This window comes from Stomoxys calcitrans, chromosome 4 (genome assembly GCF_963082655.1).
Source record: "Stomoxys calcitrans chromosome 4, idStoCalc2.1, whole genome shotgun sequence".
NCBI classification, from domain to species: domain Eukaryota; kingdom Metazoa; phylum Arthropoda; class Insecta; order Diptera; family Muscidae; genus Stomoxys; species Stomoxys calcitrans.
This window is the reverse complement of record NC_081555.1, coordinates 127012510-127029109: the sequence shown is the minus strand read 5'-3', so window position 1 is coordinate 127029109 and position 16600 is coordinate 127012510. Positions and strand designations below refer to the sequence as shown.

Sequence of the window (16600 nt, the reverse complement as noted above, 5' to 3'; positions counted from 1 at the left end):
CTCACACAAAACTTCCGTGTGTAAAGAGTTGTAGAGTTGTAAGTATGCTCTTGTGTAACCAAGTATCTGAAATTAACAACTTCGGGGTATGGAGCCGAGACTGAGAGTTTTCTGAGCTGCAGAGCAGAAGATATGCAGTTTTTTCATGTGCAGGTAGGTCGTCTGGTGGCATCAACGCAGTGTAGCGTTGGTTACGATGGCAGTGGTGAGACATATCATTGAACTCATTAGGTGAGCTTAGTAAACTTTATGCGAAATTTGATGATGATTTAGGTACGAATGTAAGTGTGTTAGTGAACGTGCAAAGAGTTCTGAGAGAATTTCAAGTTTGCTGGTGGTTTCCAGGATTTAAGATACCAGGCTCAAGTGGTGCAAGGGTTAATTCAAGTGCCACACATAATTAACGTTTTCGCAACGCATTTCGTTTAAATCTTGAGCTACTAATTTCTCAGGGCTTTTGCAGCAATTTACTGCCAACCTTTTCGGTATGCTATCTTTCGACGCTTAACTCTTTTGGGTAGTTAATATTGTATATATGAAAAAAACTGAGATGAATTTATGGAAAATGAAAGGCATGACTTTGCAACTATTTAAAATATTCTGACGGTTATCTGCAGACTATCTTTTATTAGTTTTAAATACCAGAATTACGCAATAAATTTTAATGGAATTTGTTGTTTCAATTTTCAGTTACACGCTTTACGACGCCTTATGCAAGGCAGTCCGGATCACCCGAAGGCTCCCTTGGGTAATAATTATAGACCACCACAACCTTTATTGCACCGACCCATACGCACCAACATTGATTTCAAAACGACAAAAGCCAACGGAAAGGCAGCCTGTCCCACCATGTACAGAGAAGTTTATTATAAAGGTAAATCAGCAAAAATTTCATATAAATAAAATAAAATAAGATAAAATAAAATAAAATAAAATAAAATAAAATAAAATAAATTAAAATAAAATAAAATAAAATAAAATAAAATAAAATACAATAAAATACAATAAAATACAATAAAATAAAATAAAATAAAATAAAATAAAATAAAATAAAATAAAATAAAATAAAATAAAATAAAATAAAATAAAATAAAATAAAATAAAATAAAATAAAATAAAATAAAATAAAATAAAATAAAATAAAATAAAATAAAATAAAATAAAATAAAAAATAAAATAAAATAAAATAAAATAAAATAAAATAAAATAAAATAAAATAAAATAAAATAAAATAAAATAAAATAAAATAAAATAAAATAAAATAAAATAAAATAAAATATAATATAATATAATATAATATAATATAATAAAATAAAATAAAATAAAATAAAATAAAAAAAATAAATTAAAATAAAATGAAATAAAACAAAATAAAATAAATTAAAATAAAAAAGAAAGTGTAATAATATTATCCGAAAAAATTCAATTAAATAAAATAGAATGAAGTAAAATAAAATAAAATACAGTCGGACCTCGATCATCCGGGATGGTCGGGAGCGGAGGCATTACGAATAATCGATTTTCCCGGATAATCGAGTGATCTTTTTTACAATTTTTACACATATTTTTGATAACATTTACCTTGGTCTGAAATGCCAGAGCAGCCAGGACTATTCAAGAAGTCTAAAAAAGTGTTGTGGAACCACGTATCGCTTCTTTTAAGGAACTTTAAATTTTTTAAAAAAATCAGTAAACACGAACTTTTTTCCTACTGAGTCTTATCTGATATATGTCATATCCCTACCGGACAAAATAGCAAATTGGGAAACTGAATTACACCTGAGCGATCTTTCCATATCCTTTATGCTAAAATTGTTCGTTAAATTGAATACTTCTATTGCAATGCCAGATCCATGTTACATGTTATTTCTATGTCTGAAACACGAGACGATACTTTTTTTGATAATGACATTGGCTGAATTTAATTTTCTTAAACTTATCTCTTATAGTTCGGGAACAAAATGTTTGTAAACCCATTCTAAAAAAAATTGTTGAGTTATCTAGGCTTTTTTTAATGGCTTTTTAAATAACGGGAAGTTTGTTAAAACTCATTAAAAGATCTTGGCGGAGCACTTTTTCCAATAACTAACGCCTTGGAACTAGTCATATCGGAAAGGTTACCCGACCACTGCAGTTTGTTAAAACTCATTAAAGATCTTGGCGGAGCACTTTTTCCAATAACTAACGCCTTGGAACTAGTCATATCGGAAAGGTTACCCGACCACTGCAGTTAGTATCATCTGAGATTCTTGCAATGAAGGAAGTGTTGGAATGGCTATGATATAATGTCATAACGACGATTGGCATAAATATCTTTTCAAACAGCCAGGCAGCCATTAAATCCCTGTAGAACGTATTTCTGAACACAAAAACCTCCCTCGACTGTAGCAGATCTCTGAACGAGATGGCTGAATAGTTCAAAATTCACTTGTTCTGGGTGCCGGGAACTGCCCTACACATTCCAGACAAATTGGAATCTGTCGGTATGCCTCTAGCGACATGTAAACGGAGTTTTCAGGATCAGGCCCAAAGGGCAACGAATGATAGATGGTCACAAAGAGGGGGTTGTGAGCATGCCAAAATTGTGTGAGCTAATCTAGACTTGAAGAGGTCTACCGCTTTGCTGTCATTGGCTAGAACAGACGTCTCAGTCATTGTGTACGTCATGACTGGCCACAGTCTATTCGGAAAACATGCTGACAGACTGAAGGTTGCCAGTAAAGACTTTTGCAGAAGTTTTGAATACATCGAAGGAGAAGAGACTACGAAACATCTGCTTTGGGTGTGTCCCGCTCTGGCAGCCAGAAGGAGCCACTTTATGTTATCATTTCTCTGAGAACCTTTCAAATTTAGCGGATGTGAGCATTCGCAAGTGGTTGGGCTTTTTAAAGCGATCTGGATGGTTCAACGGTAGAAACTAGAAGGCATCTTCCTTCTTCTGTTCCTGTAGTATCACAATGGACTAAGTGAGTCTGCTGGCCGACTGCCACTTTAACCTATCCTAATCTAACGCCTTGCACTTGACTGTACCGCAGTATTAGCACACAATTCTGCAGTTCGCCCCTCCTTTGCCCATCTTAAACTCCTTCATCACGGCATAACAAACTGCTTTATTACAAACACTTCGAAATTAGTTTCATCTCTATTATAATTTTGTATTATTGCTTAGTTTTTCCTTAGCTGTATGTCCACAGTAAATGGCGGCTATATCAGGTTACGGACTGATTTAGACCATAATAGACACAGTTGTTGGAAGTCATTTCTCAACGATATATGCAAAATTTTAGCCAAATCAGATAAGAATTGCGCCTTCTACAAGTTCAAGAAGGCAAAATCAGGACAACGGTTTATAAGGCGGCTATATCAGGTTATCCATTTGAACCATTCTTAGCACAGGTGTTGGGAATGTTACCAAAACCGGATAATAATTGCGCCCTCTAGAGGCTCAAGAAGTCTACTCGGGACATCGGTTATGCATTCATTTGAATCATTCTGCTACCAAAACACCACGTGCAAAATTTCAGCCAAATTGGATAATAATCTATAGGCTCAAGAAGTCAAGACTCATAAGACTTATATGGCAGCTGTATCTAAACATGGATCGATTTGGCCCATTTACAATCCCAGCTGACCTAGCACTAGTAGGAAGTATTTGTGCAAAACTTCAAGCGCCTGGCTTTACTCCTTCGAAAGTTAGTGTGCATTCGACAGACAGACGGACGGACGGACATGGCTAGATCGACTTAGAATGTCTTGACATTCAAAAAGTAATTGCGGATTTTTTAAAAGAAAGTAAATGCATTTTTAATAAAACTTAGAATGAACTTTAATCAAATATACTTTTTTTACACTTTTTTTCTAAAGCAAGCTAAAAGAAACAGATGATAACTGAGAGAAGAAAGAATGCAATTACAGAGTCACAAGCTGTGAAAAAATTTGTCAACGCCGACTTTATGAAAAATCCGCAATTACTTTTTGGGCAACCCAATACTTTGTGGGGTTTTAGGAACATATTTCGAGATGTTACAAACGAAATGACGAAATTATTATACCCCGTCCTATGGTGTGGGGTATAACTAATTCAAATATTATAAAATAATTTTTTTTTGTGATTTTTCGAACATCTTCTACCTCAAGTAAATATTCAACACTTTCTACTCGAATAATAGCATAGCAAAGAACTTACAAAAGTTCAGCTTTAAAACACTTTGACTGGCTTGATGGATCATGATTTCTGATACGCCATGTATCTTCTCAACACCTTTGTCATTAAGTTGTCATACATACCCTAAGACTATTGAGTACGGTGTAGAAAAATGCTAAGATACATTGATGATTAGTTTGCATCGGAATAGTGGAAAGTAAGGCCTTCTTCTCTCTTACTGCGCTAAGAAGTGCTAGAGGTCTTACTAAGCCGTGTTTTAAAACAAAAGCGTGCTCTACACCGTAATCAATAGTCTCTGGGTATGTAGGGCAACCTAATCAATTTAACAAAGGTGTTGATAAAGATACATGGCCTATCAGAAATCATGATCCACCAAGTCAGTCAAAGTGTTTTGAATAATAAGAGACACTTTCTCAACTTTTCTTTGAGTAGGAAAATAGTTTAACTATTTATACCCTACACCATTTTTGAATAGAAAGCATTGAATATGATCTCGAGCTACAAGATGCTCGATAAATCACGAACAAATTTAAAGATCTAAATAAAAGAGCGCAAACAGACAAAATGAAATAAAATTATGTAACATAAAACAAAGTAAAATAAAAGAAGATAAAACGAAATTAAATTAAATAAAAAGATAAAGTATAAAAAAGATTTAACTAAGATAGAGAGGATACATTTTTTTTGTTCCGTATCTTAATTTTATCCTTTATCACTGCCAATAAAATTTTCTTTATTTTTTCTTTACTCTCTCTCTCTCTCTTTTAACAGCCACTAGTTGGAAACAACACTAAGAGATAAAGCGTAGTCGCATGTTTTTTTTATATATCAACCCACAAGAAAGCAGCAATCAAAGGATACAAATGGAGACGATTCAAGATGGAATATTTTGCATAATAAGAATAATAATAAACAGCGTGTAACAGGAGCTTCCACTAAAAATAATAAACTTTAAATTAACAAATAAGAAACAAACAAAATATATATTTGGTAAGATACTAATTAAATATTAAACAACCTTATCCCTTTACAAAATCAGTAAAGGATTAGTATTAAATGTATCTATAGGCATATGTATAGTTTAAATTGCTAGTAGATAAAAAACAATTAGAGCATTATAAAACAATTTTTTGTATTTTCCTTCCATATCATTTTGCCACAAAATTTTAAACAAATGGCGAAAATTATAGTGCAACCTTACACCATGCTATGAACAGCTAGTTTACGTTTTCTATTAAATTCAGAGCAAACACTTAACCATGGAAAGAAACGAGGATATCTTTCTTTGAGTGGTAACTTAGCATATGAGAAATCATAGTGTTATGCAGAGCCTTCGGAGTCTTCTTCATATTGAGACAGTTCTGAATAGATTGGGCATTACATAAACATGTATAAAATGCGTTTTGTTTGGCTATTGGGCTGAATTTGACAGTCGTTTTCCTTAGAAAATATAACTTTATGGGTTTTTGATACATCGGTTTCTTGCTAAAAATAAACAATTATTAAGATGCTCCTATACCAATTTTTAACTTCAAACGATTTTTTGAGGCCATTGCCACTTGGTTTATGCAAAATTCTATATTTAAAATATCTCTTTCCCTAATTTTCAGAAACGGATCTCGCCTATCAAATGTATATATATAAATATATATATATATATGGCAATATGGGACTCAAATGGAAGGTATTTAAGATTAGAAAACGATTCAGATATGCAATTGTCGGACCAAGTGCAATATGGGAAAGGTATTTGCGAGTAGAATATGAATTTGATATCTAAATAAAGAAACAAGTTTCTGGGGTCAACCCCTTCCCAAAAACACCCCACACGGAATGAAAGGTGAAGAATCTTATTTACTGACAGAACTTATGAACTGACCCTGGGAATATGGGGTTCAAATAAAATGTATTTGAGTGTAGAATACGAATCTGATGTCCAAATGTGGGAACAAGTGTTGGGGAGCCGTTAAAGAGGACAAATTTACGATCATAGCAATATGGGGCTCAAGTGAAAGATGTTTGAGAGTTAAGTAAGAATCCGATATCAATATTCAAGAAAGTGTCTCGCCTATCAAATGTATATATATAAATATATATATATATGGCAATATGGGACTCAAATGGAAGGTATTTAAGATTAGAAAACGATTCAGATATGCAATTGTCGGACCAAGTGCAATATGGGAAAGGTATTTGCGAATAGAATATGAATTTGATATCTAAATAAAGAAACAAGTTTCTGGGGTCAACCCCTTCCCAAAAACACCCCACACGGAATGAAAGGTGAAGAATCTTATTTACTGACAGAACTTATGAACTGACCCTGGGAATATGGGGTTCAAATAAAATGTATTTGAGTGTAGAATACGAATCTGATGTCCAAATGTGTGAACAAGTGTTGGGGAGCCGTAAAAGAGGACAAATTTACGATCATAGCAATATGGGGCTCAAGTGAAAGGTGTTTGAGAGTTAAGTAAGAATCCGATATCAATATTCAAGAAAGTGTCTATGTGGCCACTGCACCCCCCGAATATGACGTATTTGCCGACCATTGCAATATGGGGCTCAAATAAGAGGTATTTTAGAGTAGAACACGAATATATATTTTCAGGGCCAAGTTACTAAGTGGGCGCCCCATCCCCAAATCGGACATGTTTGCTGACTTTGGAAATATTGGGCTCAAATGAAAGATATTTGGGTGTACACCACGAATTTGGTTTTAACAATCGGGACCATCTTTCTAAGGGACGTCCCTCCCCCATAACAACCCCAAATAGGACGTATTTGCTCACCATGACAATTTGGGCCTTAAAGAGAGTGGAGCTCGATATTGATAGTTTTTAGGGCCCATATCCCAACCAGACATATTTGTTGACTTTTACAATAAGGGGTATAAAAAAAGGTATTTGAGATTAGAGAAGGATTTTGATATCCAATTTTAAGGCCAATGGCAATATGTGGTTCAAATAAATGATATTTGAGAGTAGAGCACGATGCTGATATATTTTCAGATCTAAGAGTTTGGGGGACCACCCCACTCCCCTAAATCGGACATATTTACCGACCAAACGCTTAGACCTGAAAATATAGAGCACGAAATCCATACCAAATTTCGAGACAAATTTTCTGGGGGTCTACCCTTTCCCTAAAAAAACTGCAGAAACAGTAATTATTTACTGACCATCGCATTACGAGACTCCAATAAAGGTATTTGGGAGTAGAATACAAATCTGATATCCAAATGTGGGACCATGTATTTGGGGCATCGCCCCTTCCCCAAACTACCCCCCAAAGAGTACAGACCATGGTAATATGTGGCTCAAATGAAATGTATTTGAGATTACAAAATTAATTTGGTAACCAATTTTGGGGCCAAGTGTTGGGGGACGCCAGATTCCATGAACTCTCATAACCCAATTTTCAAAAACGCCATATATCGGAGATAAGGGCACCGATTTAAGCGAATTTTTGTATGCCACCTTATGGTACCCCAAAACACGAAATTGGTATAGAGTATGCGTATGCCCAAAACCGCACAAAGTGGACCGATCGGAACAATATGGGGCTCAACTGAAAGGTAGTAGAATACGAATATGGTGTCAAAAAATGAATCAACTACCTAGGTCGTCGCCCTAAGAGTACCACCCAAAATAAAAAGTGAACTGATCGGGAGAATTCGAGAGTAGAATATGAATATGATTTTAAAAATTGGATTCAAGTATTAGGAAGCCGTCCAAAGCCTAAATCCGACCAAAATCAAAGTAGACCGATCAACGCATATAGGAACTAAAATGTAAGGTATTCGGGAGTGAAATTAGAATATTATGAATTAATCCAAGTACCTAAGGCGCCACCCCAAGCAAAAAACCGCATCAAAAGTACCGCTTAAAATCAAAAGTGGACCGATTGGGACCATATGGGACTCCAATGAAAGGTACTCGAGAGTGGAGTTCGAATATGATTATCGAATACTAAAAACTGAGTGTAATTACCAAGGGGGCTGCCCCAAAACCAATACCGTCCCAAGTGGGCATATAAGACGATCTTGACAATTAGGGACTCAAATAAAAGATTTTCGGGAGTAAGATTACGAATAATCAAATTGGAAATTGCAAATTTTGCCCATGAACATTCCACTAAGGAACAGGGGCAAACTTCTCACATATCAATGAGAGCAGTCTGATTCAAGTTTAAGCCCAATGATGAGGAACCACCTTTTTTATAGCCGAGTCTGAACGGCGTGCCGCAGTGCGACACCTCTTTGGAGAGAAGTTTTACATGGCATAGTACCTCACCAATGTCGCCAGCACCAGGAGGGGAAAACCACCGCTGAACATTTTTCCTGATGGTCTCGCCAGGAATCGAACCCAGGCGTTCTCTCTGCGCTACGGTGGCCTCCACCCTTCAAAACACCTCTTAAAATATGAATATTTGTCGATCATGGCTATTTGGGGTTCAATAAAAGGAATTTGGTAGTTCAAATTATTATAATGGGACGATGCATATGGTAGTAAGTAAGAAACTTATTTTTCGCGTGGTGCTAATGAAGGGGCAGCAGAGCACGCCGGGTGCGGCTATTTCGTTATATTTGCCGGTTTGGCTAGTCATTGATTTAATTTTTTCTTTTTTTTTTTTCATTTATATCCTCAAGAGGATACTGTGGCACAGAGATTGGCATGTCCGCCAAAGGAGGAACCTTGTCATGGAGCTTAAACTTTAATCGGACTGCACTCATTGATATGAGAGAAGCATCCCCTATTATTTAATGGAATGTTCATGGGAAATTTTGTAGTAGTAGTTATTTTCCCAAAGGGGAGAAATACTGGATGTTTGACTATGAGAATGAAAATTATTGCAATGAAGGTTTTTTTGACTACAAAAAAGAAATTGTCATTCACACTGGCGGAACAAACACAGAACAAAGACATCATTGGTGGACGTTTCGGAGGTAGGTAAGGGCCTCCTCATCGGCACCATCGTGTTTTCTCTGGTGCTCCGTCTGCCGGATTTTGTTAGTAGCTCGGAATTTCTGGCTTAGATTTTTCGAGGTTACATTAGTATTTAGAGCGCACAACAAGTCGATTACTGGTTTAGGTGTATGTTCACAGTGGCAAGGGACATATTAACATCTGCACCCTTTGTTCAACCTAACCTAAGCTAAGACGATATCTATTTTAAAAAGGCCTTTAGCAACTATCATAGCAGATGTGCTTAGGAGCGGCATTGCGATGACTTCCCCCTTATACTCAATATTCCTTCAATATCTTAAATTTTTTAAAGGGATAACCTTGAAACTTTTTATTCAAAGTGACAACTTCTGCGAGTACAATAAAAATCCGAAACTGAAACATTTAACATAACCATTATTACGAATAATGATGTCATGGTGATTTCAACCGTTTGAAAGCGACTAAATACAGATATTATGATTTCTTTTTATTTTGTATGGTCTTACAAAAACTATACATGAAAATTATTTTTAAATAAAAAACTCTCTATGTTTTAATAGTTTTTTTTAACATTAATGAAACTTTCAGCAAAAAAGCTATTCAGTTGACGATTATTATTCATAATCACTTGCGATGCTTAAATGGACTTTTACACCAATTAAATATTATTTTAATTGATTATTTTCATAGAAAAACATAGGTAAATAACAACACATACAAGTAAACATTGATGTTAATCCAATTTGGAGAATAATGAAAAAAAAAACAAAATATTTTTATATGGCTGCGAAATGGTTCAAAATAAATAAATAGTACCGAAAAACGTTAAAATAACTATTAGGAATTAGCAGTGTTTTTTGCGCTTATTTGAAAAAGTTCTTTAATGGAGATTAAATAATTAATTCCAAACAACTAAGTAAATAAAAAAGTGCAAATTTAAGATTTTTTTAATTATAATAACATAATAAAATTTACAATGTATTTGAAAAATAAGAGTTCTTTAAAGAAGGCATTGCAGTCTATACTTCAACTAAATATAATTATGGTCATACATGAAAAAAATTTTGCATGTGTATCGAAAGAACTTAAATAAGTGTTCTTGATTTAAATACAACTGAGAAAATAGTAAATCTATTAAAAGTCTAAAATGTTCTTGTTGCTTTCTAAAATGTATAGCTGCTGATACATAAGCGGTGAAAGTTATAAATAGAATATTGTGAAAGAAAGAGCTTACCAAGCATCTGTATTACGAACAGAAATCTTAAATCTGTCAACAAAAATCTTTCTAATATTCAAAATATGGATATTCTTCAAAGAAAATTAAAAAAAAAATTGTAAAAGCGCGCTAAGATCGGTTGGGCTGCATCTTATATACTCTCCATATCGCATTTGTCATGTTCTTTGCCTGGTATCTTTTTATAGGAAAACAAAGGATAATGGATAAGAATTGCTATGATATTGGAGCTATATCAGGTTAAGAGCCGAATTGTGATATTCTTTGCTTGGATGTTGGAGACCATAGTATAACGCCCTCTAGAGGCTCAAGAATTACAATCAGGCGATGGGTTTTGATATCTGACAAGGTCAAATACTTAGGATTGATCTTAGATAGGAAACTTAATTGTAAGTGTCACATTCAGAGCGCACTGAGAAGACTCACAGATGTTGGGTACTATGTAGACGAGTCGTAGGCTCGAAATGGGGCCTGAATCCGAGGATAGTCCACAGGCTCTACAGGAGCGTGATTAGACCAATACTTACGCCTCAGTAGTCTGGGCATACGCGGAGCGATGAGGACCACTCCTACTAGGGCAATGGAGACCATTCAAGGTATCCGATCCATTAACTACAGAATAAATACGAGGCAGCCACTGCGGCTATGAAACTTAAGGTGATGGGAGCAGCTCATACCATCGCGAAGTAATCGAGGCGACGATAGGAAACCTGATAGGAATGGAAAAGGTTTCCGATCGGATATCTGAGACGACACTTGAGGTCGAGTGCGAGGCACTGCCGTCAGCTGCACAGTCTTGGATTGACGGGACCCATCTGGAAGATCCAGTTACACAGATGGATCAAAGCTAAAGGACAGAGTGGGCCTGGGGGTCTACATTGAGAATCAAAGGACTGAGATCTGTTTTAGACTGCCTGACCATAATACGGTCTTGGAATGTAAGAAGGAGATTAATGCCTTTTCTGATAATGTCACAATCCGCATCGTTTGCGTACCGGGCCATAACGGAGTAGGGGGGAATGAAAGGGCAGACGATTTGGCGGTGAAGGCCAGAAGACTGCCATCAATAAACTTGGATAACCCGAAGCCTTGGCGTGGCTGCGAATGCGCATATAACACTGTGTAACAGCGAAACAGTCGGTAGGACGGTGAAAATCCTATGAGGTGATCTGGATCGTGAGGTATTATAACGGGACACATAGGGCAACGAGCTTACTTATTCAAAATTTGTGCGGCAAGTGATAGCATGTGGAGAAGATGATGAGACGTTGGAGCATTTCCTATGTCATTGCCGTCATCAAGCACCGAATTCCAATCTTACTACTACTAAATGTCCTTAGAACATTCCATTGAGGAACAGGGGATACTTCTCTTATATCAATGATCGCAGTACGATAACAGTTTTAAAGTCAACGATAAGGGGCCTCCTTTTTTATGCCGAGTCCCAACGGCGTTCCGTATAGCGGCACCAGTTAGTAGAGAAGTTTTGACATCGTAGGATACCTTGTAAGGTAAATGTAGCCAGCATTAGTAAGGGGATAACTACCGGAGAGAAATTTTTGTTGATGCTTACGCCTGGATTTGAGCACAGACGTTCGGCGTAATAGGCAGACATGCAAACCTCTGCGCCACGGTGGCCTCCTGTCTTAGATTTTCTTCTTCGATGTTACTTTTTAGTTTTTGGAGCGTACAACAAGCCGATTACTGGCTTAGGTGTATGTCTATAGTGTCATGGGGCAGGTTAATATCTGCAACCTCTTTTCAACCTGACCTAATTACTACGTCAGCTATTACTACGTCAGCTATTTGGGTTGCCCAAAAAGTAATTGCGGATTTTTCACATAGTCGGCGTTGACAAATTTTTTCACAGCTTGTGACTCTGTAGTTGCATTCTTTCTTCTGTCAGTTATCAGCTCTTACTTTTAGCTTGCTTTAGAAAAAAAGTGTAAAAAAAGTATATTTGATTAAAGTTCATTCTAAGTTTTATTAAAAATGCATTTACTTTCTGTTAAAAAATCCGCAATTACTTTTTGGGCAACCCAATATTTTTTGAATTTTTTTACCCTCTACCATAGGATGGGGGTATATTAATTTCGTCAATCCGTTTGAAACACATCGACATATTGGTCTAAGTCCCCATGAAGTTCATATCTTCTTGATCGCTATGACATTTTAGGTCGATCTAGCCATGCCCGTCCGTCTGTCTGTCTGTGGAAAATACGGCGCTTCATATTTTACACAAATACTTCTTATTAGTCTAGGTCGGTTGAGATTGTAATTGGGCCACGTTGGTCTTTTTTAGATACAGCTCCCATATAAACCGACCTCTCGATTATACTTTCGAGCCTGTAGAGACGGCTATTCTTACTCTGATGATATACTAAGTTTGGTCCGAATTGGTCCAAAACCTGATATAGCTCCTGTTTAAACGGATCTCCCGTTTATACTTTCGATACTCTAAAGGGCAAAGTTCTTACCCGATTTAGCGGAAATTTTGTACAGTGAAGTTTTCTATGACCTCTAATCTGACATAAGTGCCAAGTATGGGTTGAATCGGGCTAAAACCTGATATAGATCCTACATAAACCCATCCAACGAATGCAATTCTTGAACCACTACAGTTCACAGCTCTTGTCTAATTTGCAGAACGACTTCTATGACCTCCAACATACGTGCCAAATATAGTTCGAATCGGTCCAGAACCTGTACGGCTCCCATATAAATCGATCTTCTATCCAATTGGCTGAAATTTAGCACAGTGACTTTTTCCATGATTTTAAAATGTGTGCCAGGTATGGTTTGTATCGGTCCATAAGCAGATATAAGCTCCCATATAAACCCATCGCCTGTACAGAGGCCACCATAGCGCAGAGGTTAGCATGTCCGCCTATGACGCCGAACGCCTGGGTTTGAACCCTGGCGAGACCATCAGAAAAAAATTTCACCGGTGACTTTCCCCTCATAATGCCGGCAACATTTGCGAGGTAATATGCCATGTAAAACTTCTCTCCAAAGTAAAACTTCTCTTCCTATAAAAAGGAAGACCCTTATCATTGAGCTTAAACTTGAATCGGATTGCACTCATTGATAGGTGAGAAGTTTGCCCCTGTTTCTTGTTGGAATGTTCATGGGCAAAATTTGCATTTTGCAGATATCAAAATCTTTTTGAGGAGACATGGTGCGTCAAATTACCCCAGCCATATCCAAGACCCTTTCGGTCCTTCTGCAAAGCTGGTTCGGATCCTTACCCCTACATAGCAAAACATCGTCTACATACACATGGGTATCCCAACTTAGTCAGCTTCCGTTATGGGTCATTTATGGTGTTCACCCAAAGTAGTGGCGATAAAATGATCCCCTGTGGCGTGCCCTGTGCAACTTTCTCCTTTATATTTATGTCATGGGACCCGCAATTTTTACACCTGTTCCATAGTATTATCCTGTTATCCTCTAAGGACCCGGTCCACCCTGTACTGGTCTAAGGATTGGATCAGTGTGTCGGTGCGCACATTGTTAGACGACCCTTCGATGTCAATGCAAACCGCCAATGTGTACGTCTTGGCATCGAAGGATTCTTCTATTTTATGCACAACCTCGTTTAGGGTAGTCTCCACTGACCTTTCCTTGATATAGGCATACTGTTTGCATTTGAGCAGTTCTTAGTGGAATATTCATGGACAAGAAAAAATTTGATGAGGCACCAGAAAGTCTTCCTCCTTCTGCATTAACGCCGGAAACATTCCATCAGTTCCAGGTGACTTAAATGGTTTGAAGGTCCTCAATGCTTCCTTGACCATAAATTCCTTCGATCAACCTCATTAGTCCAAGATTCCGGTTTCTCCATGAATCCCCTCGTATCCTGTGGAAAATGCGTTTTCATCAAAAGCCTCAACATGTCCTCCATTGTCTCTGTTCTCACTCCCATGTCGTCTACTAACGTTTCAATTTGGACATGTGTTTTTGAGAGAAACTTTTTCATATTGGCGGAGTCATTAAGGATATCGATCTTTTCGCAGAAAAGATTCCAGGGGGCACGTTTTGCCACTCTGGTTATATTACTGTATTCCTTGAACCTAGGGTAGTACACATCCCATTAAACTTCTGCTCCTTTACGACGACCTCTGTTATAAATTCTGCATACCTCTTGCAAATGCAAATGCAAATTTGCCCATGCACATTCCATTAAGAAACAGGTTCAGATTTCTCACATATCAATGAGTGCAGTCCGATTCAAGTTTAAGCTCAATGATAAGGGACCTCCTTTTATAGCCGGGTCCGGACGGCGTGCAGCAGTGCGACATCTCTTTTGAGAAGAAGTTTTTACATGGCGTAGTACCTCAGAATGTCGCCACCATTAGGAGGGGATAACCACAGCTAAAAATTTTATGATGATCTCGCCAGGATTTGAACCCAGGCGTTCAGCATCATAGGCGGACATGCTAACGTCTGCGCTACGGTGGCCTCCTCTTTCTACCTCCTTCCCAATGTTGAGAGTCTCAAGGGTCATCCAGAGTTCTTCTTGGGCTGATTTCCTCTCTCAAAGAGGACAACTATCATCGAAAGACTCCTCTAGTGCAGCCGTAATCCTTTTAACATTTTCGTCAATGTCTTCTATGATTAGACGATCTAAATAACTTTGTCCAAGTCTTCATCTGTGTAGTCTTCCGAATGTTGTCCAGTTGGTTTTCAAATTATTACGGAACCTTATCGGATTCGGCGCTGGTTGAGCTATTCTAAACCTAATGTAGCTATGGTCTAAGCAGGAATGCTCCATTAGTATAAGATCGCTATTAAGTATGAGGTCGTTAGCATTCAAGAATTCTGCCAGGGCTTCGCCCCGCTTATTAATGTTTGTACTACCCCACGTAGTAGTAGAATGCTAATTTTACTTCGGTTTTGCATACAAGTACAAAAATTTTGTTCACTCGAGGTGACCAACTTTCATTGCCCAGGTGTCAAAGCCTAGACGCAGTACTATCCTACAAGTATGCTTGTTATAGGAAAACACTTTAGTGCTTAAAAGACCTAATTTTGAAGATGTCTTTAGGCTTAATAGTTCATCAATTATTTCCCAGATCTTTCGATCTGGAACCCCTTTTCAGTATTAGAGCTGTGATGGAATTTTTCTCAAAATCCACCAGAATATTAATATTTGCCATATTAACTATAGATCGTGAATGTTGTTTAGCCTTAAATAAAAACAAATGCTTGCTGTCACCATTAAGCTTATGTTAATTCAAATTTATGCCTTCATTCCTGTGTAAGTGTAAAAATTTAACACTTAATTATGCCATTATTAATTTCCAATAATGGCAACTTTGTAGCAATAAATCATTGCACATGATGTTCATTTATCTTTTCCCCATATGTTGCTAACTTTACTAAAAGCAGCATATTATGGCTGATGAACATACCACATATGCACACATACACACAACAATCCACTGATGCCACAGATTCGTATGATGATGAAACTCAAAATTCCTCAAAAAGAGCCATATTTTGCAGAAATTGATAAGTTTCTTAACCCACTGCAAATGCCATGGGTAAGAGAACAAGAGACAAACTATGCCATAGTTTGGATATGTGGTTGGTTATATTTCCTTTTTGGCTTTATTTTGCGTGTGTGTATTCAAGTTTAGATGCAGGGTTATTGCAAACATTTTTGGTCGCGTTATAATCTTCCACCAATCTTCTAGATGAGGGTTGTGATCGAGGACAAGTTCGTCTAAGAGTAGACGTAGACGATTCCCCCGTCGTGAGTTGTGTCCTTAAGAAGACTCTTTTAGAAAAGAGGTCCGCGAATCTTCTATATGAGTTGCTAAAGAGATATTAAGAAAAGTCTTGGAATATCCAAGAAACGCCTTGGAATCGCGTGGGCGTGTAAAAAATTAGTGTTTTCGAAGACTATAAAATGCTCCTCTATAAGAATTGCGCATTACTCGCCTAGACGAATGACAAATAAGTATTTTGGTTTATTTATTAAGTCTTGTTCTAGAGAGAGAGAGAGAGAGATCTAAAAATAGATATCAAGATCAGCGTTGCCGTTTTCGGTAGGTTCCTACCAAAATTGATAGGTTTTTAAACCCTCCACCATAGGATGGGGGTATACTAATTTCGTCATTCGAAATTAGAAATATTCGTCTTAGACCCCATAAAGTATACATATTCTTGATCGTCATGACATTTTAAATCGGACCAGCTATGTCCGTCCGTCTGTCTGTCGTAAGCACGCTAACTTTCGAAGATATT

General features: G+C 37.0%; 1 protein-coding gene across 1 annotated transcript in view; it reads left to right on the top strand.

The window, feature by feature from the left end:
- Nucleotides 1-5044, top strand: part of LOC106088586 (carbonic anhydrase-related protein 10) — a 138497-nt gene extending 133453 nt beyond the window's left edge. Inside the window, exons 8-9 of the mRNA XM_013254175.2 lie at nt 691-874; nt 4937-5044. Coding sequence (XP_013109629.2) covers nt 691-874; nt 4937-4959 — 207 coding nt within the window. The 3' untranslated portion in view covers nt 4960-5044. The remainder of the gene's footprint in view (nt 1-690; nt 875-4936) is intronic.
- Nucleotides 5045-16600: the final 11556 nt, after the last annotated feature.